This window comes from Stegastes partitus, unplaced genomic scaffold, assembly GCF_000690725.1.
Source record: "Stegastes partitus isolate 25-593 unplaced genomic scaffold, Stegastes_partitus-1.0.2 Scaffold25, whole genome shotgun sequence".
In the NCBI taxonomy this organism is placed as follows: domain Eukaryota; kingdom Metazoa; phylum Chordata; class Actinopteri; family Pomacentridae; genus Stegastes; species Stegastes partitus.
In genome coordinates, this window is record NW_007577756.1 from 925469 (window position 1) to 950779 (window position 25311).

Here is a 25311-nt window from a genome sequence, read left to right on the forward strand (position 1 = left end):
GAAGCAACGGTGCTAACCACCGAGCCACCTTGCAGCCCTGCAACAACTCATGAATGCGCAAAAATATGAAACTATTTAATATTTACTGTGCAACCAAAGAAAAAAAAAAAAAAACAATTGAAAAAAAACCAGACACCCAAGTGTGAAAGAAGGGAAAACTAAGGGGGAAGCTGAGGAAGGCAGCAAACCTGATTCAGAGGCGCTGCAATCAGAAGTGCTAGTTTGACAACTACTACTGCTGGTGCTGCTGGTGCTGCAGCTGCCAGAGCTGGAGGATGAGCTGCTGCTGCTGCTGCTGCTGCTGCTGCTATTGCTGAGATGTGACAGGCTGACGTCAGAAGAGGCCATGACTGTATTCAAAAAAAAAAAAGATTGTAATTTTACACAGTGCCTAATATTTGGAAGTACACTTGTGACAACTACACTGTTAATCAAATTCACTTCTTACCAAATGGCTTTTTTTTCTTAATTGAGTGCTGTTCTTTGCTGACAGTGGGAGATTTCCCATCATCCTTTAGCTTCTCAGTCAGCTTTCCTCCTGTGGGCTCCAGTTTTGTTTCTGAGGAACAGAATATAATACCTGTGTATTCGTATTGTGAAGGGAACATTTAAACATTTTATACTGTGCTCCTTTTTAGCAAACAATGAAATTCTCATATGTACCAAGAATCTGTCTTTTAACTTTCAGCTCTAAATACTTCATCATTTCACCATGACTGTATCACGCCTGGTTTTAGCCCTGTTCGAGGCAAAAACATTGACCACACAGCAGCCAACACAGACGTGAATGAGTGTGTGAGACCAGAGGGCTCTACTACAAAGCAAGTTTGACATAGTCGTGCTTTCTTTGGGTAAGTTGGCTTGACAAAAACTAAAGCCCCAGTCAGAGATAGCAGGTATCACAAAGGTGAAGATTGATAAGGATTTGAAGGTGAGGGTGGGGTCCATGATGACACCGAGATTGCGAATTAAGGGGGAGGGGGTGATTTTTGTCTATTGGTTTCCAACTAAACTTCCACCATCTCTGATTGTCTCTAACATTTAAAATTTCCGCAGTGTGTCCATTGGACACATGCAACATCACGCAACATAGCAATTTCCCTGAGGTTTCCACCAAGGGGATCAATAAAGTTCTATTCTATTCTATACAAAAACTTTGGATTTTCCTATTGTTGTTGGAACATTGCCATCAAAAATAAAAGCAATCCACCGAATCCAGTTCCTCAGACACTAATAGTGCCTGAAGACGCTTGTGTTCACTTTTATAAAACAAACAAAACATAATTAAAATAGTTTTCGAATTGTACTTACTGCTTCTGTTGCATTTCCTCAGAGACGCTGCAACAAACCTCTGCAGGGCTCTGAATGTGGAAGGCTTGAGCATTTCAAAGTCAACGTCAATCTCCTCCAGAGTGGAATCTCGAAGACAAGATTCTCTGGTGTGAATGATGTTCACCAACTTGCCCAATTTGTCACCAGGCAGCTTGTGGATGTCCGCCTTCAACTGCTTCATCTCCTGGTACGTCACTGATGTCGATGAGACCTTCTCCTCATATTTTATGGGTTCTTCGCAGTTATATCTATCTCGATCGCCATTCCTAGACAGACATACCAAACACACAATATTATGCTAAGCACATACTGTTGCCTTATGAGTTGAACATGACTGAATATACATTATAAACCACATTCAACGATTAGGTGGGGCTCACTTACAGAGAGGAGCTCTTGCCGTTTGCAATTTTTTCTACAATAGATCTGTATTTCGAGGATTTGCGCTTCAGTCGTGCAATATCCTTCTCTTTCAATCTTTTTTCCTTTTTCAACTTCTCTTTCTTCTTTGGTTTCAACAGAGGCTCTTGGCTAAGTCTCCTCAGCTGATCACTCATAGCTTTCAGCTGAAAAACCAGCGATTAGTTAGACGCACAGAAGTGATTAACTCCTCAAAATCCAGTGGAACTGTTACCGGCATGTATGATACCGACCCGCTCCTCTAGATTGGCCAGCTGCATGGCCACCTCCTCTGATGGACTCTCTGCCTCTGAGGAGCTTTCGCTGTCAGAACTTTCTGAGGTTGACAGACTTCCAACTCTGCTTCCTGCTCCCTTGACGACCAGTGGATGAGACACTGAACAACCCTCTGATTCTTGGGGAACCTTCAGAAAACGTGCCTCAAAAACTTCCTATGGACAAAGACGCACATGTTTTGAAATATTAACAGCAGTTACAATATCAATCTTATTATTACTATTAGAAGAGGAAGAATAGTAATTTAGAAATAGCCCAGGTTAGTCGACTTGATAAGGGGCATGTCAACGCATTTTATTTTACCAGTAACAGTAATTCTTTGTTCAATAGAACTCTGTGTTTTCAGGTGTGTCAGCGGTAAAAATGCTTTACAGCACACAAATAAAACATTAGAACCTATCCCTATTGCAAACAAACAGCTGTGACCATATTTATTTACAGCATATAAACAGTGAAATCATTAACCAAGGCACAAAAAGTGTCACTATTTTAGCAGTATTTCACATGTACACAGCACCTTTGAGCATTTAAACTTCTACCTTTTGCTCACGGTACAGATACTGAGAGAGAGGCATTCCTTTTCAACACCACCTAACCAGTGGGATAAAGTGCATTTACTCAAGGACTGTAGATGTTGCTGAAACACTAATGATTCAATATTTATAATCTAATGCTGGCATATATAATACTATGCAATAAAACAGTCAGAGGGACTATCAGAGGTACTTTTACTTTAACACTTGCTGCTATTAATAGCACATTTCAAGTAGCATTTTCCACATAGGACTAAACTTAGACTGGAGTGTTTTTAAATTGCTGTATTGTCACCTGAACCTGTCCCTAACACAGGCAAGTAAAGCTACGACAGTGTATATTTTCATAGCAAGCATTTAAATGTGCCAAAATGAGATAACCATTAACTAATGTGCTGCTGCATTGCAAAGAAATATATATGTTGTACTTCCACCTTCAATGATTTCTGCGAATAAACAAAGCTTAATGTGCCATATGGAGGGATGCATCTCTTGCACGTGGGTGGTATGATATACAGGACATGGGTTCCAAGATACACTATAATGCCAAAAGTATTTGGACGTCTGCTTTTACACCTACATGAACTTTAATGACATCCAATTCTTAATCCTTGGCCCGCCCTTTGCAGCTGTAGCAGCCTCAACTCTTCTGGGAAAGCTTTCCACAAGGTTTAGGAGTGTGTTTATGGGGATTTTTGATCATTCTTCCAGAAGCGCATTTGTGAAGTCAGGCGCTAATGTTGGACGAGAAGGCCTGGCTCTCAGTCTCCGCTCCAATTCATCCCAAAGGTGTTCTATCGGGTTGAGGTCAGGACTCTGTGCGGGCCAGTCAAGTTCCTCCACACCAAACTCTCTCATCCGTGTCTTTATTGTCCTGTTCCAACATGACTGCACACCAGTCACGTTGCAACAGGAAGGGGCCATCCCCAAACTGTTCCCACAAAGAGCATGAAATTGTCCAAAAAAACTTGGTATGCTGAAACATTAAGAGTTCCTTTCACTGGAACTAAGGGACCAAGCCCAACCCCTAAGTACAGCTCCACATCATAATCCCTCCTTCACTAGACTTTACACTTGGCACAATGCAGTCAGGCAACCTCCTGGCAACAGCCAAACCCAGACTCGTCCATTGGACTGTCAGACAGAGAAGTGTGATTCGACACTCCAGAGAACACATCTCCACTGCTCTAGAGTCCACTGGCAGGATGCTTTATACCACTGCACCGGATGCTTTGTTTTGCACTTGGTGGGCTTGGATGCAGCTGCTCGGCACCACGCTTGAATTCACTGAGCTCCTGAGAGTGACCCATTCTTTCACAAATGTTTGTAGAAGTAGTCTGCATGCCTAGGTGCTTGGTTTTATACACCTGTGACCATGGAAGTGGTTGGAACGCCTGAATTCAATTATTTGGAGGGGTGTCCCAATACTTTTGTCCATATAGTGTATGTGGCAATGCGCAAATAAAGTCTGCTAATGAGCAAACATGGATGTAATCGATGTAAGTCTTCCCCTAAAGCCTTCTTTAACTTTCATAAGTTTAAGTAAATGCGCAATAAAAGAAACAACGAATATGGACAGAATTTTGTGTATAATATAATCCACATTGTAGCTTTAAATACTACAGTACTCATCAAACAAAACAATAAATAAATAAGAATTACCTGCAGTTTTCTTGCCATGTACACCACCTCGTTCAAAGGTGGGTTGTATTTGTAGCAGTTGGAGAACATCAGCCGGACATCAGCAGCAAATTCCTTTGCGTTTGCATACTCTCCATTATCCATTTTTTTCTGAGGAGATAACGCATTCTGTCAGGAAAACTGTTGTGACTTAAAAACTAAACCCAAATGCTCTGCATAACTGCATCATCATAGTCGTTTTACCCTGACGGTGCTCAGGTCCATAGGCTGATTTATGATGTCGTGGTAGTCATGCAAACCCAAAGTAACTGCATCAACTGGTGTGTAAAAGGGCCACGCGTATGCATAGTGCCTCTTTGAAAGCATCTCCTTCAGGATCTCTTTGCAGTGCTTCAGCTGCTCAGTCAGTCTGGCTCTCTTGCCCTCAAAGACAGGTAAGTCCATCTTAGGAGCTTTGATGGGCCTTCCACTGCCTCTCCGGGACAATAATGAACAGGGTGCTGAAGGCTCCTCAGTAGGTGAAACCTCACTGTTGGTCGTGTGGGCTGCTGGGTCTGTTTTCCTCTTCAAAGCCTTTTTAATCTGAATATTTAGAAAGCAGTGGGTCAAAGAAATAATATTTTAAAGTCAGGCTCAAGGCACAAACACAGGGAATGAAACTAGTAGTCTGACTTAATTTGTCCAAAATGCTGTTAATGTATCAAGTTTGTTAGATGGGATCATTTTCACTAATTTCATGCAACAGAGGAACTGTTTTTTGCAATGTCATATACAGTCACCGTTTGATGCCCTCAGTCAGACCATCATAAAATAAGCTCCTTCTACATCTGACTTAAGGCCCCTTAAGACATGCACTCTCCTCTGTTAATTAGACAGCATCTGAACGCATCAGCTTCATGTCTGAATGAGCCCCCTGGTCGCTTTTCTGCAAAGGCTCTGATAGCAATCTTGCGAGGTTAGACTTAATAACATTTACGTATAACTTTCAAAGTGGCATTTATGTACAGTACACTACGCAGATGACTGAAATGCTTACTGTTGCATCAGCTTGTGCAGAAAGCTGGAGGGGTGGGTTGAATGGAGGCACATCAGGAGGAATGACTGTCACTGTCTGCTGCAGAACAACTTCTGACATGAGGGAGCTCTGCTTCAATGCACCTGCACCAGGAGGTAAAGTGAATACATGCACAAGAACTGAGTACAATCTAAATGGCAAATAAACCAGTACAATAACTATCCAAAACACACAACTAAATATTTTTGCTCTGACATGGTATCGTTTCTTTCTTCATCATTTCTTGTTTTCAAATTATTTAGCAAAAATTAGATGACAGAAACACATACATATTTAAAAAAAAAAAAAAAAAAAATCAACAACAAAAAAGCATACACACATACACAAATATAAGGTACTGTTGTGCATTATACCTGCATTTGTCTTTTTCTTTTTGACTGATTCCTTTGTACTGACTGCTGTGACCAACTCTTCCTGAGGCATTTTTGACAATTTCTGCAAAAAAAGCTTTTCTAGGGTCTGCGCCATAAAGACAATGTCATGTCCAGACTGTGTGAAGAAAAGGGAAACATAAAAACAAAATTACAGCATTCAACGTAGCATGTACTCCCAGAGCCCGACAGATACTGGATTTTTTGGGGGGTCACAACTGATTTTAGGAAGGAAGAAATTCTGCTGTTGACATATCGGCTGATATTGTTTATATGTATTTTACAAACTAGTCAGCAACTTATCATGACAGCAATGCTTGACTCCTCGCCACCATTTGTTCAGCTGTGATATGTACTCTGCTGCATGTGCTGCAGACAGGGCTGACAATGTAAACAATGGAAGTGGAGCTGCTCTGTGGGACAAACTAGGTGATGACAGTATCTAAATTAAGTATCTTTTTTAGTATCATGTTTCGTAAACCTTATATATTAGATATATCTGTGATCAATCTGTAGTATAACATATACACTATATAATATAAAAAGCCAATCCATGCATTGATATACATTTGACATATATTAATATAGGCGGCTGAACGTGTACTTCCTTGTTTAGATGATAGTTCACAGGCCTATTTTTACATTACAGGACTTCCTCACAACTATTTTCTGAACATCCCACTCCTGTGGGGGTGGTTTGAAATTAATTTTGCAGTTTTATGGACAAGCACCAGCAATGGCATTCTCTTACCTGATTGTACATATAGCAGTTGTTGAACATAGTCTTGAAGTCTTCCATACAATCAGTAGCTTGCCAGTAATATCTGTTCTGAAGACGCTTCTTAATAGTGCCCAGATCCATAGGATTGGTGACAATTGTATAATAGTCCTGAAAGACAACAAAGACACTGGCTTAAGTACAAGTCTTTCTGCCTCACATGACACTGATCCAACAAAACAAACTATATTTGATGCAGCTAATTTTAGGTTCAAACACCAATAATTCATGACTGTATCACATCTGAGAGTCAGGCTGCGATTACAGTTGCAGTTGTGCTACTTACTGGGAGATGAAGCGCCACGGCATCAACCGGCTGCTGAAAAGGCCACGAATACTGATGGCTCCATAAAGCTTTGATCACCACCTTCTCCAGATACCGCAGCTGATTGGTCACACGTCCAGGCTTCTTGGAATTTATGACCTCCGGTGGAGGTGGATTTCCAACCACAGTGACTTTCACATCAGACATTGTGTGGTCCAAAGGTCATGAAGGAGGGAAACTGGGTGAAGTATGTTTTGCTGCAACTTAGAGCTCATCACACGTTTTCCTGAATGAGAAGTGAAGAGCAGTTTCCAGCGCTTCAGTCAAAATCTTAACTGAGTGACATTTTAAGAAAATAATACTACTTTACTACATCCATGATTAAACTTATTCTGCCTTGTGTGACTGTTCTAGAATTCAGATTCTTGCCACAAAATCTTAAGCACAACATACAGTGCCAACAAAAAGCCTTAAATGATCAGTCTGGAGCTATTCTACATTCTGATCAAATAAAAAGACCAAAACCAACAACTGACTGATGCTATCATTGTTGTCTGTGTAGCATCAAATATGAAATGATCTGCAGATGAAAATAGGCCATAACAAATGCACTCTTAACTCCTGTCAGACTAAAGACTTTAACTATTTTAGGAATTTACTGCTGTGGGCCCTTTACAGCTTTTTACTCTGAGTGAATTAGCTGAGTACCTACGACACCAGAACATTTTCTTGGTTTTGGTCTTTTAAAAAAATAAAAAAAACCCTCCTTCACCATTTAAACCAGGCATATGATGGGCTCTTCATTCATCTGGCTTGTCACCCGACTCACACCTTTCATTGAATGTAAAACTATGTTGACTGTACGTCATTTAGCAGCACAGGGAAAGATGTCATTTGATCCTATTCTGGTTAATATTAAATGATGTTTCACAGGTGATCAATAACCACAATCCCAACAAGGAATACCAAGGAAATAGATGATTGATTACAGTATGTTCAACACTTGTTGCCTGTTGTGACATTAAGGTTTACTGCTTTATTCTATAACATACAGCTAGAAAGACAATTGGGAGTGATTTCAAAACAAAAACAAAAAGCAGTTATGGAATGCAAAAAACAAAAAATGCATTGTACATCAACAGCCTTATTTCTTTTACTCTGAACAAATAATTTTGTTGTCAAAAAAGCCTCCATCATGTTTATAGTCGTAAATCATCCCAGTATAAAACCAACAAAATCACAGAAAATCACTGACCATGTATCTAAAATGCAAGTCAAACATCTATCAATGCTCTCAAGAGAAGAGCCTGCCATCAAGAGAGGCTCTTTCCTGCTACTCACAGGTAACACTGCCACCTACAGCATTGCCCAGAAACTGTGCAAAGTTTAGCTCAGCAAGCTGATAATACTTCCAATCAGCTTTAAGCATGTAAAAAGGTAAAGTACGAAAACAGCAACAGGTAAAATGTTACTCCCAACGACGCAACAGTATGTCCCCAAAACGCTGTGCTGCTCTTTGTATGTGTACACCATGCTTGATGCTGTATCCATGTAAGTTGGGTCATAATAGACTTCTTAAGTATGTGTTGTGTATAGTACTAGTTGCATGAGAAGCTATGCGACATCTTTAAAACAGTGGTATAATAAAAAGGAATTCCGGCCTTTTAAAAAAAATTCCATTTGTTGTACGCCAGAGTTTTAAAGCTGATGTAAAAGCCCAAACCACTGTTTTTATGAGCCCTTCTTAAGAGCAGCTAAACTATCTTTAAAGGCTAATTATCTAAAAGGCCAAGTCGGTAAAATCTTTAAAAGCGCAGCGATAAACTTAATAAACATTTGCATTGTAGACTGAGGTGACATTCTTCTGTCCAGCCATCCCAACCCAAATAATTTACATTCCAAGTTCTGTTTATCTTAGTTTTATTTTTTAAAAAGACGAAAAAAGAAAAACAGTACGTTTATACATGAACAGGTCCAGCGGAGTCCAGCACGTCTTATTTTTGTCCTTTTGTCAGCTGCGTGTCGGTACAAAAGTCTGGGGAATTTCAAGCAGCATACGACCCACGCTTCAGCAACAAATCGCCCCATACTTTATGTTTTGCAATGAAAAAGACTGAAATAGAATCATCAGGAATACTGTGGTCAAATAGAAAGCGTCCTCATCATTACATCAGTAACATCACAGATCTGGGTTTGGTACATGAGCCTTGTGGGTGACGCAAAAGCTACAGAAGGCGCAAGAGTGTGTGTGGCATCTGTCCTGAAGCCTATTCATTTACTTAAAGACAATGTGAAACCTAAATCTCTTCTATTGATTCAACATTCAAATCACAATAATATTGAGCTGACAAAACCTGGGGCCTGCTTCATAAATTCCACTATGAAAGAAAAATAGGGATTAAAGTCCAAGAGCTGACTTTGAATGCACTAATTAGTCAGAGCTAAGGCGCTTCCATAAAGGTCAATTTAAGTTCATGCAATTAAACTAATTCCATACAGGTTCAAGTGGTAAAGATAAATGCAAGTGCAGGCTTTTCTTCAGCAGCTCCAGAGGTCAACCTTGGAGCCAATCAATTTGCAACAGCGCTGGTACAGCCACAGAGCAGCAACTACCATGATAAACATATGAATAATACAAATATCTAATAACCAAAATAATAATTGGCCATGAAAAGGAGAGGTAAAAACTGTGAAGAAACTGCTGATTGATTAAATAGAAATAGAAATGAAGCTAAAATGTAATAGAATATATTGGGGGGGGGGGCTCAGCTCTTCAATAAGACATGAGCAGCCCTGAAAAAATATGATTGGTGAACTTTTGAGGGACACTGCTAAAATACTGACAGTGTGCTTTATCATTAAACATCAAGGGCATAAACAGGCTGTTATTGATGTATGACTGATCACTAATTCATTTTAATAAGAGGTACCAGCATGCATTTTGTTCCTGCCTTCACTATCAAAGTGTGATGTTGCCATATCAAGCAATATATATAAATTTATTGAACAGGTTTTCTAGATACGCAGCAGGCGACAGCGGCTACTTTTCGTGTGCTTTATTATTCATATTCCTATAATGAGAATAATTATGAATGAAATCAATTACTTTCTATCTGTGCAAAAGTGGAAGAAAGTGAGCTCCCACAAAATGGTATAGTCTGCACATTGATTACATTTTGGGTACAAAGCATTTAGTCAGTGCAAAAATCAAACCTGGAGATTAATAAAATATCTTACAAACACCTATATATGATGTGTGAGTTTGTGTGTTTGTGAGAGAGAGAGAGAGAGAGAGAGAGAGAGAGAGAGATTACTTTTTATACTGACTGTATGTTTTATGCCGAAGATGTAATCAGTGTACAGACTATACCTTGACTTTTACAGGTGCTCACTTTTTTCCACTTTTGCATGGTATAAAGTCTGTGTATGTATATAACTGGATATTTAGGTAAGCCTGCATCTTCTCATTTATCACTGTGATATTTATTATATTGAAGTTATATTTAATGCTTATTTTGTAAACTTCAGCTTTGGATTGATACTGGATCCATCCATCCATTATCTATACACTGCTTCATCCTCACTAGGGTCATGGGGGTGCTGGAGTCTATCCCAGCTGACTCAGGGTGAAGGCAGGGGACACCCTGGACAGGTCACCAGTCTATCACAGGGCTACACTTAGAGACAGACAACAAGCACACTCACATTCACACCTACGGACAATTTAGAATCACCAATTAACCTCAACATGTTTTTGGACTGTGGGAGGAAGCCGGAGAACCCAGAGAGAACCCACGCTGCACGGGGAGAACATGCAACCACCCTGATACTGGAATATAAAGTTAAATCAAATGTTAGCACACCAGAGAGTCAGTGATAAAATCTTGGCTTTCCTGTGGGGACAGTGTTGCAGGAACTCTGGTTGAGAAACAACTGGGCCTTATCCTGACAGTCTGTCTGCTCTGGACCTGGTTAACGTCCTAGTTTCCAGATTATCTGAGCTTGAACAACGTTGTATTTGCTTTATGGAACCAAAATAACCTGGAGTAAAACAGACTGAGGGAAATAAGCCAGACATATTTGCTAAACAGGCTTCATGGAACAGACACATGGTCTTATTTTTCTACACAAACCCAGTGACCTGAGATGACATTTCTAAACTAGGAGCTAGGATCAGCCATTACTGCAAACTCACTGTTGCTTGACATTGCCGGACTCGATTGTCCTGAACAGATTTAAGTCAAATTATGTCTCTGTCCTAGTATATATCCACGCCATATGGCTGCGTACCTCCATGTTACCGGCCTCATGTATGACTATTTTACAACTGTATGGCATATCACCAAAGTATCGGTCGTGATACCACTATGCTATATTTGAAGCTAATGATAACATCCATCCAAAGGTAACTAGCATGTAACTGTGAGTTCTCGTCGGATTAATTCCCACTGACGGCTTCACATTGGACGTTTAAACCGCGACGCATCACTGTGAGGAGCACGGATGGCTGCACGCTGCTTTGTTGACAGTCTGGCCAACATGTAAAGCCTCCAACACGCCCACCGGTTAGTTTGGCAGCTAGCTAACTTCCACGCTGCTGTGAGCACGAGTGAAAAATCAACGTACAAGACGGTGGAAAGGCTGGTTGTCAGTGTTTGGACTGGACACCGACCTTGCTCTAATATTAACATAAACGGTCGAAGCGGTACCGTTTGTAGCTAAGTAACAAGTCCAGAAATGCTGAATAACTTTAGCCGCCTGAACTTTAGCCAATTAGCGAACACGAAAAGCTTTTTATCTGCTAATTAGCTAAACTGCACTGCTGCAATAACGAGTTCATCTTATCCTTAAGCATGTATTTAATTGTACGTGTGTCAGAAGTAACAAGTCTCGCCATTCTTACTTAACATCTAGCATAGCTATCGTAGCTAGCGGCAACGTCTAGCTAGCTAGCGTCTTTCCAATTTAGCCACTGAGCTGCCTTTACTTCAGATCTCATCGCTAATTATCAGCTGGCGCAAATGCTTCACTGTCTGATAAAGTCATACCAGCTACCTTGATATGCTCCTGGCAAACAATTGGTTATATTTTTTGCCGTGCTAGCATTACCTTACGAGATATCACAGGCTCTTGCGTTCAACTCTTCGGTGGCAGACGTCTCTACGGCAACCACCTCAGATTTATACCCACTCTGCTGCACGCTCCAGAACTGATTGGTCTAAACACTGTTACCTGAACTCACCGTGTTTTAGTCTCAAACTATTTCTTCCTCACGACAAATACACACATCACAGTCTCCCTTCAGGTTTGTAGCTAACCGGAGGTTAAAGCTTTTAGGCAAAGATTTATCTTGAACCGACTCGACAAAATGGCACGGAATGATCCTGAAGCATTATTATCAGATGAACACAGACTGAGTGAGTGCAAAACCTCTTGCAAATAACAGCACTCGCCTGATTGTGCGCCTGCAAAAAAGCAGACTGTAGCGGCTAACAGGTAGTAGCCGTGTGGCTGCTAACGGAGCAGCAGGAAGGCAGAGCGGGAATCTGGGCGGAGCGGCGGTTTCAGGGACCGACCCACAGGCGGAAAACGTACTTTCAGAAAACTTTTAAAGCCACAAACCAACCGTTCGCCACCAGGATCGTGATCTGTATTCGCCCTCTGAACCGTCAAACCCCACAAGTGGGCTTTAAAGGCGTGTTGTCGTCAAAATCGCACAATTTATCAAAACCAAAAACTTTGAAAACAGAAAGGATCGTTAGATGTTTAGCTTTCCGACGGCCCGTGAATCACTCATCCTAAAACCGTTGTCATGTAAAAATCACTTCATTCTACAGTCGTCCTCAAATGTGTTCATACCCTCCCATTAAAGAAGGAAGAAAACAGCTGTCACTGAAATATGCTGATATTGAATAAAGTAATAATACATGTAAAAAAATAAAATAAAATAATGAAATGCTTTTGAATTGTGGTTCAACAGAAATATTTTTTAAAAACAACAACAACAAGCAAACAAGCATACTGGGACCCGTAAACTAATATTTAGTTGAACAACCCTTTGAGCCGATCACTGCAGTCAAGTGTTTTCTGTAACTCTCAGTCACACTTCTGCACCTGTTGACAGGTATTTTTGGCCCACTGTTCATCAGCAAAGTGCTCTAATTTGCCCAGGACAGTTGTTTTTTTGTTGTTGTTGTTTTTTTTTTTAATTATTCTTTTCAACCACAATTCAAAAGCAATGTCTTATTTCACAAAATTATAATTTAGCAAATTTTTATTTATTATTACTTTTTTCAGTTTCTAGTTATTTGAATTGCTATTGTCAATTTTGCCTTTTCTTTAATGGAAGGGTATGAATACATTTGAGGACGACTGTATATGTCACATTAACAATTCTACCAAAGAAATGGTGTAATTGTTCTTTCCAGATTTCAAAATAAAATAAAATAAATAAATAAATGCTGTATTTCTTTGTGGCTGGGTTAGGCTCCAGCCCCCCCGCGACCCTCGTGAGGATTAAGCGGTGTATAGATAATGGATGGATGGATGTATTTCTTTGTGCAACCATGGAGCTGTAAGTTACTGTGAGCAGCAGTGATGCTACAAAAAATCTGTGACTTTTCATTTGAACTGCAGGCTCTGTTTACAGGACAGGACATGAGTTTTTGCATTGTGAGTTCCCATTTTTTCAGTGTTGGTAACACATGTCGGCACTTGAAAAAATGTTGTAAATGTTTATTCAAGTTGTTTTCCATTTTTGTTACATAAGTTGTAGATTAAACATTCTTTATTCCCTCAGTTTTGTCTCCCTGGAAGCTAGAAACTTCTAACACAAGGTGTCACCAAAGCACAGTTTGGATTCAGCTGGAAAGGCTTCATTCATGCGGTGAGACTAAACTGGAGGCACACAACAACACCGGGAGTCACAGAATGGGTTAAATGTATGATTGAAACTGCTTTCTTTGAATTGTCCAATGTCTAGAATGAATAACAGAAAATTGAAATTTAAGCAGATCTGGGATAATCTCCTTTGATATATTAAGAGGTCACCGCTTTAGAAGAGTGGGAGAGGATCAAGGCCAGATGCAACAGGAGTGCATTTGCAAACCATTTTAAGTGCTGTAATGGATTTTCTCTGTGTCTGTTTGTTTGTTTTTGTACTATTCGGTTGTTTTCCCCCTCCTTTTTATTTCATTTTATTTGGAAAAGTTGATTTATAAAACAACACAAGACATTCATGAATCAAGCCCATGTGTGTAGAATGGTTTATTGAGGAAATCTTAATAAAAAATTGAAACAACAAAAAAATATTGCATTATTCAGCAGTTTGTAACACTTGAGCTTCAACTAAAATCACAGCTAAACCTAATTCATACACTTTAACCAATAAAAACATATTCAAACAAATGAGTTTTTATTAGAAGTCAAACAGATATATTTCATACAGTCTATATACTTTTCAGTGACAATAACACAAAATCTTTAAATGGGTATAAAATACGTGAGAACATTTTTCTGGTTGGTCAAACTATTTGGTTGTGTGTGGTTGGATGGAGGTTTGGTTAAATGAACCTGTGTGGGAACAAAAGCTGCTGAGAAATGGTTCCACAAAAAAGTACTGCTAGAAAAATACCAGATGTAACTGGTGACCACCCCTTGGCTGTGGTCTGCTGCACAGTCAGGTTCAAACCATGGACCTGAGGTTGTACTGGAACAACATTACTCACCATATTATGTAGACTCTTCAGACTCTGATTCTCTTCTAGATTCCTCATAGTTTGTGCTATTATTGTTGTTATTATTTGTGACTTTTCTTTGGGACTCCTGTGTTTTGTTTTGTTTTTTGCATCTTAGTAGAACTCCAACTCATGTTGTCCTGTCTTGTTTTATCTGCCTAAACTACAGGCATGAGGTGCTTTTCATAGCATGTGTGCTGTTCCAAGTACAATGTTGGATGATGGACTGGACTGTGCTGAAGTTGTCTGGGATGTGGATGCTCAACTTTTTCCATTATCATCATCATCATCATCATCATCATCATCATCATCATCATCATCATCAGCCCATTGATGGGCAACTATAATAAATGTACATAGGTAACTTGGAAATTATTACACTTTTCAAACAGCTTTTAAGCTTGTAATTGAAAGAAATATATTGAATACCTGAGTTTGCATGTTCTCCCTGTGCAGCGTGGGTTCTCTCCAGGTTCTCCGGCTTCCTCCCACACAGTCCAAAAACATGCTGAGGTTAACTGGTGATTCTAAAATTGTCCGTAGGTGTGAATGTGAGTGTGCTTGGTTGTCTGTCTTTTAAGTGTGGCCCTGCGATGGACTGGCGACCTGTCCAGGGTGTCCCCTGCCTTCACCCTAAGTTGGCTGGGATAGACTCCAGCCCCCCCGCGACCCTAGTGAGGATTAGGCGGTGTATAGATTATGGATGGATGGATGGATGGATGGACATTGAATACCTGCTTCAAAAGTCAGTTTTTGTCCACAAGATGGAGCCATGGGTCAAAGTGTGTGTAATGTTCCATTGCAGAGGCATGTTCTTGTAGTTTAGGTCTTTCATAGCTTGAACGGTTTTGCATTCTGAAGTATTTGCAGTTTCATTTAAATGAAGTTATAAAGAAACATGATGCTATTTGACTTCTAAAAAACATACATTAAAGTCATGTAGATTCTGTCATGAATGTTTTAGTCTGTTGTCGCCAAAGTCCAGCTGTATATTTTTGCACGTTAAAGGGAAATTTCACTGTAGCCTGAGGATTTGTCAAGATTTTTTTATTTATTTATTTATTTTTACATATATAATGTAATTTTGGCTTTTCATTTAAAATAAATGAGGACTTGTTGCTTTAATTTGTCACATTTCCAACTAATTTTTGTTGTAATTCTGTTTTCGATATGCAGATTTTCAACAAGAGCTTCTAATAGTAATAAAACTTCTAATTTTCCCTGGAGGACGACAGCAGAAAAAAACAATTCAAAGAGATGAGGTACATACAGGGATGCAACATGGCAGCTTTCCTCACTAGGAATAACAGGCCGAGAGTTCAGAAAGGGAAAGTACTGGATGACATGCTGGACTGTGATGTGCTCGTTGAGTTTTGGATCCGTCCATAAATACTGACACAGTGTGTGCTCCCCTGACAATGACAGGAAGCTTGTTCAGAAGGGAGGAGGTCATAAAGGAAAAGGCTCTGCCCCCTGATGTTTCAGAAGGGAAGAGTAACAACGGGTATTTGTGTTTGAATGAATAAATACAAGTTCCTCAAAACAAGTGGTGGAACGTTCATTGTTACCACATGTGGCTACTACTAATCGCTCATCAAGTGTTTCATGTTTTTGCGACTCTATTCTTTTATCTCACTGGTACTTTTTCTACTTTTTACTGCATTACATTGATTTAACAGCTGTAGTTGTTGGTACGATGTTGCATACAAAGCCCTTATTGATTAATACAGCAGTGATCCAACACTAATTGGGTTCATTTCTATCTTGCTGGTACTACTTTTGTACTTTAAGCTTTAAACAAGCCACAGATCCACAACTGTGAAGCCGAAGCGAACAACTTTGGCCTCAATGAATCAGAAACACTAAAACACAAGAAGTCTTTCTGTTGTGATCATCAGGCCAGAGTGAGATTTAGAAAACTCCAGAAGAAAACCGCATTTTTACCAATCAAAGCTGTAAATTAGAGGAAAAAACAGCCTCACAACAACGATTCAGTAAACACTGATGTAACTGAACCTCAATGGTAACCAGATTTCATGCAACAGAAATGAAAAAACAAGAATGAGTCTATTTTAATCACAGCAGTAGCAGTAGCTGCTACGCTTTGTAACGTCCTCTGGATGCTGGCAGGTTTTAAAAACAGACATGACCTGGTCTCGGTACAGGGTTGAATAAAGGATCACACTTCTTGATTCCCTGCTTCTGCTAGTTCTACTCCCTGTTTGGACATGTGTAAGTGTCTGAATTCTTCATTGACTACTAGAAACACTCAGGGCACGTTTCTATATCATCCATTAGAGGGCACCAGAATCCACATTTTTGTGTTTTCCAAGCAATTACAGACACTGTTTGTGGGTTGAATAAGGCGTACAGTCAGTTTATTCTATGGGTTGAACTACTTACTTTACATGCACAGACAGATAATGAGTTTGTGAGTATATTCTATGTGAATTAATATCAATAAAATCAAAATTAAATCAAGTTTATTGTCATGTTGCTGTACATACACAGTAGTACAGGCAAGATGAGAGAGCGTTTCTTCAGGATCCAATAACTTAAAGCAATTTAAATAAACAAGTGTTTGCATATCTGGATCAGCAGTTCAGCATTCTGACAGCTTGTGGGATGAAGCTGTTGATCTTTCTTCCTTTAATGCACCGGAAGCATTTGCCTGATGGTAACAGTTCAAACAGTTTATGGAGAGGGTGTGAGGAGTCCCTGACAATGTTCAGTGTCCTGCTCCTGCAGCAGCTCTGGAAAAGTTCTTGGACAGAGGTGAGGATAACTCTGATGACCCTCTCAGCTCCTCTAACTATCCTCTGCAGGGCTTTTCTGTCTGACATACTGCAGCTGGAGCAAAATGTTGAGATGCAACATGTCAGAACGCTCTCCACCACACCTCTGTAAAAAGTCCTGAGGATGCTGGCAGGATCTTATATGTGAATATGCTGTATGTAAGATGTGAGTGTATGTAGAAGTCAGGTGTGAACGGTGCTGATAAAAATCCATCTGGCTGTTTCTGGGGTCAGGTCAGGGCATCATCGGATAATCATTGGTAATAAAAAAAAACAATGAAAAAGCTAAAAAATAAAACTTATTTCTGTTCTTTTTTTTTCAAAATCAAAAATGGAAAAACAGTTTCAGGTGCCAGAATTAAAAGACGTTAAATCAATCTCACATGGTCCATTTTTGGTTCATGGTGATTCCTGTTTTCATTCGGAAACAGAAAACAGAAGTCATGTGGGTTTTCGGTTTTCTCATTTTAAACAAAAATTAAGTGGTCTGTTTGTTTTTGGTTTTCAAATAAAAATGATCAAAGGAATGGCCAAAAAAACCAAAATGAACCGTGTTTAATAGTTTTTTTGTTTTATTTCATTGTGACATCTGACTTGTTTTTTCCGCTTTTGGTTTGGAATCAAAGAACAGAAATCTATTATTGTTCATTTGTTTGTTTGTTTTGTGTTTGAATTACATGAGTCATGGATTATTGGATGACCCAGACCTTAATAGCTAATCTGAGTAAATATTACCAGTAACCTTTAACTACCTTTGCTTCCAGAGCTGACTTTCTTACAGCAAAAACTAAAATCCATCCATTTACTATACACCGGGGCTGGAATACATTTAAAAGACACAGAAAACATACTTAGTACATGAAGGAATCTGTTTTTAACTGTCTTTTTCCCAGGTCTGAGTGACTTGATGTTTGCCATGTGCTGTCGTGACAAGATGGGAAATCCAGTGAACTAACAGAAGATGTTTGGAGTGGTCAGATAGCATGTGGTTTAGTTTTAAAAATGAATTAAAAGGAAAGTCCACATTCAAATGGAAATCAGATGTTTTTCTGCAATGATTTAGGACACAAACCCCAGTTTTACAATAAAACTGCTGTACAACAATGAAAATCATCTCATCTTTCCTGCTACTGATAGGGATTGGAAATCAAAGTCAGAACATGTGAGACGCCGTCCTGGTCAGTTGTCAAAGTCACAATGCAGCGCCCAGATCCAGCTGGAGCGAAGCTTTAACACCGGCTTTGCTTTTTTTTGGTCGTCTTTATGTGATTGAGAATGTATAAGACAGCACTTCAATAACAGTCTCTGCCCAAATCAAATATTTAGACTGACACGAAGAAGGTGGAGCTGGACTACGGACAAAGCAAAGGGGATTTCTGCAGTGATGACGAGTTATTCTGCTCATTAAAAAAATATTACTGCAACCTGATTCAGACTGAAATAGGCAGGAGATGCAAAGGCCACTAAAACCTACACATGCACACTCATATCCAGTTCTTTATACTGTCCTGTTGTTGGCTTTATTAGGTGGACATTACCACACTGCAGCTGTAATCTGACGTTGATTCTGTTTTTATTCAGTCTACATTACTTTACACTGGATTAGTCCAATATTACAACCTCTCAATATGTTGAGTAGACTAGTTTTACAGTGTTGGAGCAGAGTTGTAGGTGAGCTGGTGCGCTTAAGCTGCAGGGACTTCATAGATCTGTGTATTCTTAAAGGAGGAAATGGTGTAAATTTACAGCTAAGAAATTCAAAGCTAAGCCACTTTTTGGTAGCCATTGGGCAAGAAAAAAACAATACAAACAAACAACAACAACAACAAAATGGCAAAGTGATGAAATAAATAAATAGCCATGTTAAAAAAATAAAACAGTCATTTTCCATAATTGCAGCATATTGTCAAGTCTGGCTTTTGAAGGACTATTGAAGGATATTTACAGGTGTGACACGATATATAGATATTGGTGAAGTTACACAACCAATGCTTCTTTATCTGTTGTTTATAGTATTAAACTTGACTTTAACTGTTTATTCTATTAAATAAAAAGAAAATGTTTGTAAAATTGCGATAGCTTTGCTAATTTATTGTTTCTAAAGTCAAATATGTTTCTTTCAGTAAACAGAAAGTGTATGGTTTTTCACAGTTACAGGTTATTTTACAGTAGGCAAAAATTCACAGTCTGTTTTGTAAATGTATTGATGTGTTACTAATGTAATTACAGATTCTCTTCCCTCTTGTATCACTCTGTAAGGAAACTTTGAACATATGGTTGTGTGGTAATTGTGAAAACCTTTTATGCTTCTTTCATTTCAAGGGATGAAACGAAGGAAGAAAGAATAAATTGTCGACTTTATGTGAAGCATGTTGTTCTTCCTGCATGTGAAAGATGCTGCAGTATGTAAATGAAATGATCCTTTATATATGAGCTGAAAATGCAGAATTAATGAATGGGTTTTTTTTTCCAGAGTAATATCAGCTTATAATGGATCTGTTTATATGATTGTATGCATGAATCTGTACACGACAGCAAAAACTGCAGAAATGAACACATTCAGACCTCAACTGTCTGAAAAGGTAGCATCTTCGTTGACTCTAATGCAATCCAACTAAACAGTGAGATCATTTGTTATTTCATGCAGTGACACTTGGCGGCATTTGCACTGAGAGTAGCAGGATATCTGTGACAAAGCTCGGTTGGACTTGACAGCCTGTGCAATCAACTGGATCAATACAGAGTCAAGGACCGGAGTTACATTAATGGAACGTGAAGACGCTTCAGATTGCTCGTTTCTTTGATGCACTGTTACGCTCTCTATTCCCCTTCATCTCAGCTGTATTCACAACCCTAACACAGTGTAAATAAACAAAGTGGAACACTTTAACGGAGACATGCATATGTATGAGATGTAAAATAATTTGATCCCTTTGAGCGTTTCCTTGTCAACTCTCAAAAGCAGCACATCAGTGTGTTTTTGTGTGTTTTCCACAACAAAAGTTTCCTTCCCTCTTGTCACAGGTGCCATCTCATTAGTGGCGAATCACTAAGCTGACATTTACGTTGTACCCAGTCACACTGCATCTCCTTTTCAGTGGAAGTCTGATATCACAGCAAAGCAGTTCGCCGTTTGTTTGGGAGAGAGATTTCACACGCGGAAATCGTTCCGCACACAGTTTAGTGCTTGTGATTGGGGTTGCGGGGTGCTGAAATGAAAGGATGTGACAAAAATGTCTTGTGAGAAGCTTAAAAAAAAAATGTTTTCACATTGGTGTATTCGAGGCAACCCTAAATTTAAACACAGAAATGAGTGAGATACTAAATACGAATCTGATATCTAGTAATATTTATAATGATGCTCATGTGATCCAAGTGAAAAGCTTTGAGTGTTTATATATCACATAGGAGGCTGCTGTTCTTATTATGGCGTATTAAATTCAATTATTTAGAACATTAAATTATACAATCTATAAGAGCATTGCGTGAAAACATGGCTTTCAGATAATTAGTTTTGCTTCATTTGCTGGAGATTTGTGCATTTTGAATCCACAGTGCTTCATGAATGCTGTTATAGTGTAACATGAAAGTCTGATTTTTCACTTGATAAAATACTTTCTTTGCTATCCTGTTGCACAGAATGCATTTAGAATATATAGGCCCTTTATTATTAGAAGTCACATCACACAAACCTCCTTTTCGCATTCCAGATACAGTCACATTAGCTAGATTAGAATCTCTAAGCCGTCTCTGTTTCAAACCGCTGGGATGGTTTTCTGACCTTATCTTCACCTTTGACCCTTATATGTTGGTGTGAGTTCTCCTGCTTGCCCTGAAATGGGAAAATTCTGTAAGAAAGACTGTCCATAAGCAAACAAAAAAAAATAATTCGATACAATCCACTTTGGCCCAGTGGTGGCAGTGGAACACAGAATTACTTTTTCACTGTGTGGAGTTTAGATGTTCTCCCTGTTTGGGTTTTGCAGGCTTCTCCAGCATCCTCCCTCAGTCCATGCATGGTAAGTTAATTTCTAAATTGCCTGTGAGTGTGAGCATGCATGGTTGTCTGTCTCTTTGTGTTAGCCCTGTGGCGGACTGTTGGCCTGTGCAGCCTGCCTCTAACTCGATGTCATCTTTAATAGGCCTCTTACAACCATCAACTGGCTAAAGTGTGTAGATGAGTGTAGCTGACACACAGATAAATGGATAAATTTGAGCAATTACTACCAATGCATTAATGGACAAGGATCATCTTAAGTGATTTATCCCGTTGATGTAGAGCTAATTTGTTTTGGAAGCATGTCATTGCAAAACAGCCTGTAAACAGAGCTGTTTAAAGACTCAAGTTGTTGAGCTTATTAACGTGTGATGTTTTTAATCATGAACACAGTTAGGGTTTGAGCATTTTCACCTTGAAACTGCAGAATCCAGATGACAGTCTTAAAAACAAGTATACAAAACATCTGGGATTCATACCTGACAAATGCAAGGAACAAATCCTGTCAGCTTGCTTGGTGAGGCTTTTTGTATCATTATTCTTCCTCACAGTTGATTTCCAGATAAAAACAAAATGGCTAAATTACTCCAATATTACAACTTGCCATTGTGTAGCATGGAAAGGTTTTGCAGTGTTTGAGCAGAGTTATAGGTGAGCTGGTGTGCTGCAGCTTCAGCAGCTGTGGGGAGGTGGTTGGAGACAGAAGCAGCACCTTCCTAAAGAGGCAACAGTGGAGCTTTACAGCTAAGTCATCTTAAAGCAGGAAGGGGTTATTTTCATTGAGACAAGGTTCTGAATATTTAACTGTGATACACAGACATGACTACTGAGGGGTTAAATCAACAACCAGTTGGGGACTTTTATAAATGCAGTAGTAGAGTAATATGTAAAAAAAAGCAAGTAGATAAGATGCAGCATTACACTGAAACATTCAAGTCAAGCAAAAGCCCCTCATATCCCTTTTTTGTTAAGTTATGTAACTCTGCATCCCCATTATTTTCAAAGTTTTTAGGCCCTCTACAGGAATTCAGTGGAATTGACTTGTCATTACTTGTTAACCTAATGTAAATATAGAACTTTTGTGAATTAAAATATATATACACACATTGTTCTATTAGAAAACCAAACCAAAATTATGCTTAAAATCATAGTATATAATCAAAATCGCTTTATTTTACATGTGTCGTTTAAAATAATTGATAAAGTGTTTTTTCCAGCCATATTCTGTAACAAAACAAAACAAAACCAATAACTCAGCCCTACTTGGCACAACTGTGAAGGGATTAATGAGTCAGCTGCAACAAACAGTCACCCGACAAAAATTCAGAGACTTTTCGGCTGAACTAGAGCCCGTTTCACAAGCAGGTTTAATGAAAACTCTGAGTCTGTTAACCCTGAAATGAGGGAGAGTTTTCCTCAGGCTGTGTTTACACCGAGCAGCACAAAACAAATACTTGATCAATAAAATTCAACTTTGCCTTTTCATGATTTATGACATAATAACCTTTATATACTGCACAGGAAACATCATAACTTCTCTCTACTTCTATCCATAGTTGGGCTGTTTGCACAGAGGTTCAGGACTTTAAACTGCAATAGAAAATGAGCACACAGTGAGTAAAGATGTGACTGGAGCAAATAATAATTAAAAAAAAAAACAAAAAAACAACAACAACCTAGAAATGACCAAGAGTTCAGAAGGTTAAGTTGAGAAAATGTTAAAACAAGGAAAGTCTAACAACCTGTCTAAGTAGTTGATTTAGTTTAATATATTAAGCTGACTGACCTTTGTGACTGACCTCTGCAAGGTGGCTCAGTGGTTAGCACTGTCGCCTCGCAGCTAGAAGATTCCCAGTTCACATCCAGGTTGAGACGCCTTTCTGCGTGGAGTTTGCATGTTCTCCCCGTGCAGCATGGGTTCTCTCCGGGTTCTCCGGCTTCCTCCCACACAGTCCAAAAACATGTTGAGGCTATTTGGTGATTCTAAATTGTCTGTAGGTGTGAATGTGAGTGTGCTTGGTTGTCTGTCTCTAAGTGTAGCCCTTTGATAGACTGGTCACCTGTCCAGGGTGTCCCCTGCCTTCGCCCTAAGTCGGCTGGGATAGACTCCAGCCCCCCCGCGACCCTAATGAAGATTAAGCGGTGTATAGAAAATGGATGGATGGATGGATAGACAACAGAGGATGTATTTCCTGTGGCAGCTGAAGAAATTCAGGCTGCCAACGAAGATGATGGTGCACTTTTACAGCTCCATCATTGAGTCCATCCTCACCTCCTCCTTCACCATCTGGTATGCTACAGCGGCGGCCAAGGACAAGACCAGACTGCAACGTATCAGCCGCTCTGCAGAGAAGGTGATTGACTGCAATCTGCCTTCTTTCCAGGACCTGCACACCCCCAGGACTCTAAGGTGTGCAAGTAAGATTGTGGCCGACCCCTCACACCCTGGACACAAACTCTTTCAAACACTCCCCTCTGGCTTCGGTCCATCAGGATGAGAACTACAAGAACAGTTTCTTTCCGTCTGCCACCAGCCTCAGGACCCCCACTAAGTCCTGCCCTTCCACCCCCATATCTGTATAAATGTAAATAACAATATATCAGCACCCTCAATACTTCTGTAAATAACATTACCATTACTATTTAAATTTAACTTTGATTCTTTGCACTATTACAGTTATTTTTATTTAATTTTTAGTTACTTCATTTTGCTTCTATTTATTATTTATTGTATATTTATTGTTGTTTTGTTGCACCAACCCACCAGAACACATTCCTCATATTGTGAGAACTACACCTGGTAATAAACCTGGTTCTGATTCTGATTCTGAATGGACCTTTGTGATTTTACATTTCAAACCTCACAAGATGTCATTAAAATATATTCAACTCAAGTTCAGTTAACTCATATTTTCAAGGCAGCAGAGGAACTTGCATCGAGTGCTGAATAATACATTTGCACACACTAGTAACAAGACTCTTGATTAGCCAGACATTGTCACAAAGGGCCCCCATGTAGATACACATCACCCCCATGTGATAAGCCTGACGTATAGCAGCCCTTCACAGTCACATTTCTTAAGTTTTGTGATTGCACACATGACATCGGAGCTATTTTAGTCAAAAAAAAAAAAAAGTATGTGTTAAGTGATCCAGAGTGGCTGCAGGACCGTGTTTTGGCTCCTGCGGCGGCTCCTGATGGGACCGCGAGCCCCACATTGAGCCGCTCTCAGCGCAGCCTCCTCCCTGCAGGCCCCGCCCCCCTCATGAAGCCCCAGTGAAAAGGCAGACAGATAGGCAGTAAACGGGCTAAAAACTCTGAGGCTGTGCGGCTGTTTATCCACGCTTTGGAGAAGAGAAAAAAAAACAACAACATCACCCGCTCTGTTGTTGTTGTGTCTAAAAACAAACAAACAAAGTGACGGTGTGAATGTTGAGCCGGGATCAGAGCGACTTTCCTCCGGAGCGACTTCAACTTCCACCAAGTTTACTTGGGGCATTTCTCTGAAGACTCTGCAGGGTACGTCCGCTCCATTTCAAGCACTTCTTAGCTGATCTCTAGCAGAATGTTAAAGACTCGGTGCGTCTGTGAAAACTGCAGAAACTCTCCGATGATGTTTTCTTTTAACCGCCCATAAATCCAGCTCAACATCTGTCTCATGAATCCGCTGACATGCAGCTCTTCTCCCTCTCGGAGCTACAGTTGCTGTTGCTTGCATCCAGAATGTGTGTTGTTTTTTTTTTTATATTGTTATTATTATTATAAAACAGTAGGAAAACATGAGGTAAACAGAGTGTGCGTCCAGTGAAGTTACAGAACAGCATGGCACGGTGTGTTTTCTCTCCTCCTGCGGTGAGAAACGTGACTGACAGCAACCACGGATGTGATATTATTCTGGATCAAACCTCTCTGTTGCATGCCTGTAAATAAAATAAAAGAGGAATCACTGTGGAGCTTCAGCCTTCAGAGTTAGTGAGACAGAAGATGAGGCTGTTTTTTTTTTTTTAGTGTAATGTCCCTTTAACTTGCATCTGAGCAGCAGTTTTTCTGTATTTATAGCATTCTGTCACACTTTAACGCTCCCTGCATGG

At 39.6% G+C, this 25311-nt stretch overlaps 2 protein-coding genes across 2 annotated transcripts in view; one reads left to right on the forward strand and one right to left on the reverse strand.

Annotated features, from left to right (window-relative positions):
• Positions 1–6898, reverse strand: part of brdt (bromodomain, testis-specific) — a 15017-nt gene extending 8119 nt beyond the window's left edge. The window contains exons 1-11 of the mRNA XM_008297195.1: positions 6713–6898; positions 6400–6537; positions 5631–5766; positions 5227–5360; positions 4446–4784; positions 4224–4352; positions 1986–2183; positions 1717–1898; positions 1312–1598; positions 449–559; positions 231–350 (exon numbers count right to left, since the gene is read on the reverse strand). Of these exons, the coding sequence (XP_008295417.1) occupies positions 231–350; positions 449–559; positions 1312–1598; positions 1717–1898; positions 1986–2183; positions 4224–4352; positions 4446–4784; positions 5227–5360; positions 5631–5766; positions 6400–6537; positions 6713–6898 (1960 nt within the window). The remainder of the gene's footprint in view (positions 1–230; positions 351–448; positions 560–1311; positions 1599–1716; positions 1899–1985; positions 2184–4223; positions 4353–4445; positions 4785–5226; positions 5361–5630; positions 5767–6399; positions 6538–6712) is intronic.
• An 8954-nt stretch (positions 6899–15852) lies between these two features.
• tgfbr3 (transforming growth factor, beta receptor III) overlaps positions 15853–25311 on the forward strand; it is a 97703-nt gene continuing 88244 nt past the window's right edge. Inside the window, exons 1-2 of the mRNA XM_008297205.1 lie at positions 15853–15859; positions 24517–24739. The gene's annotated coding sequence lies outside the window, so the exon portion shown is untranslated. The remainder of the gene's footprint in view (positions 15860–24516; positions 24740–25311) is intronic.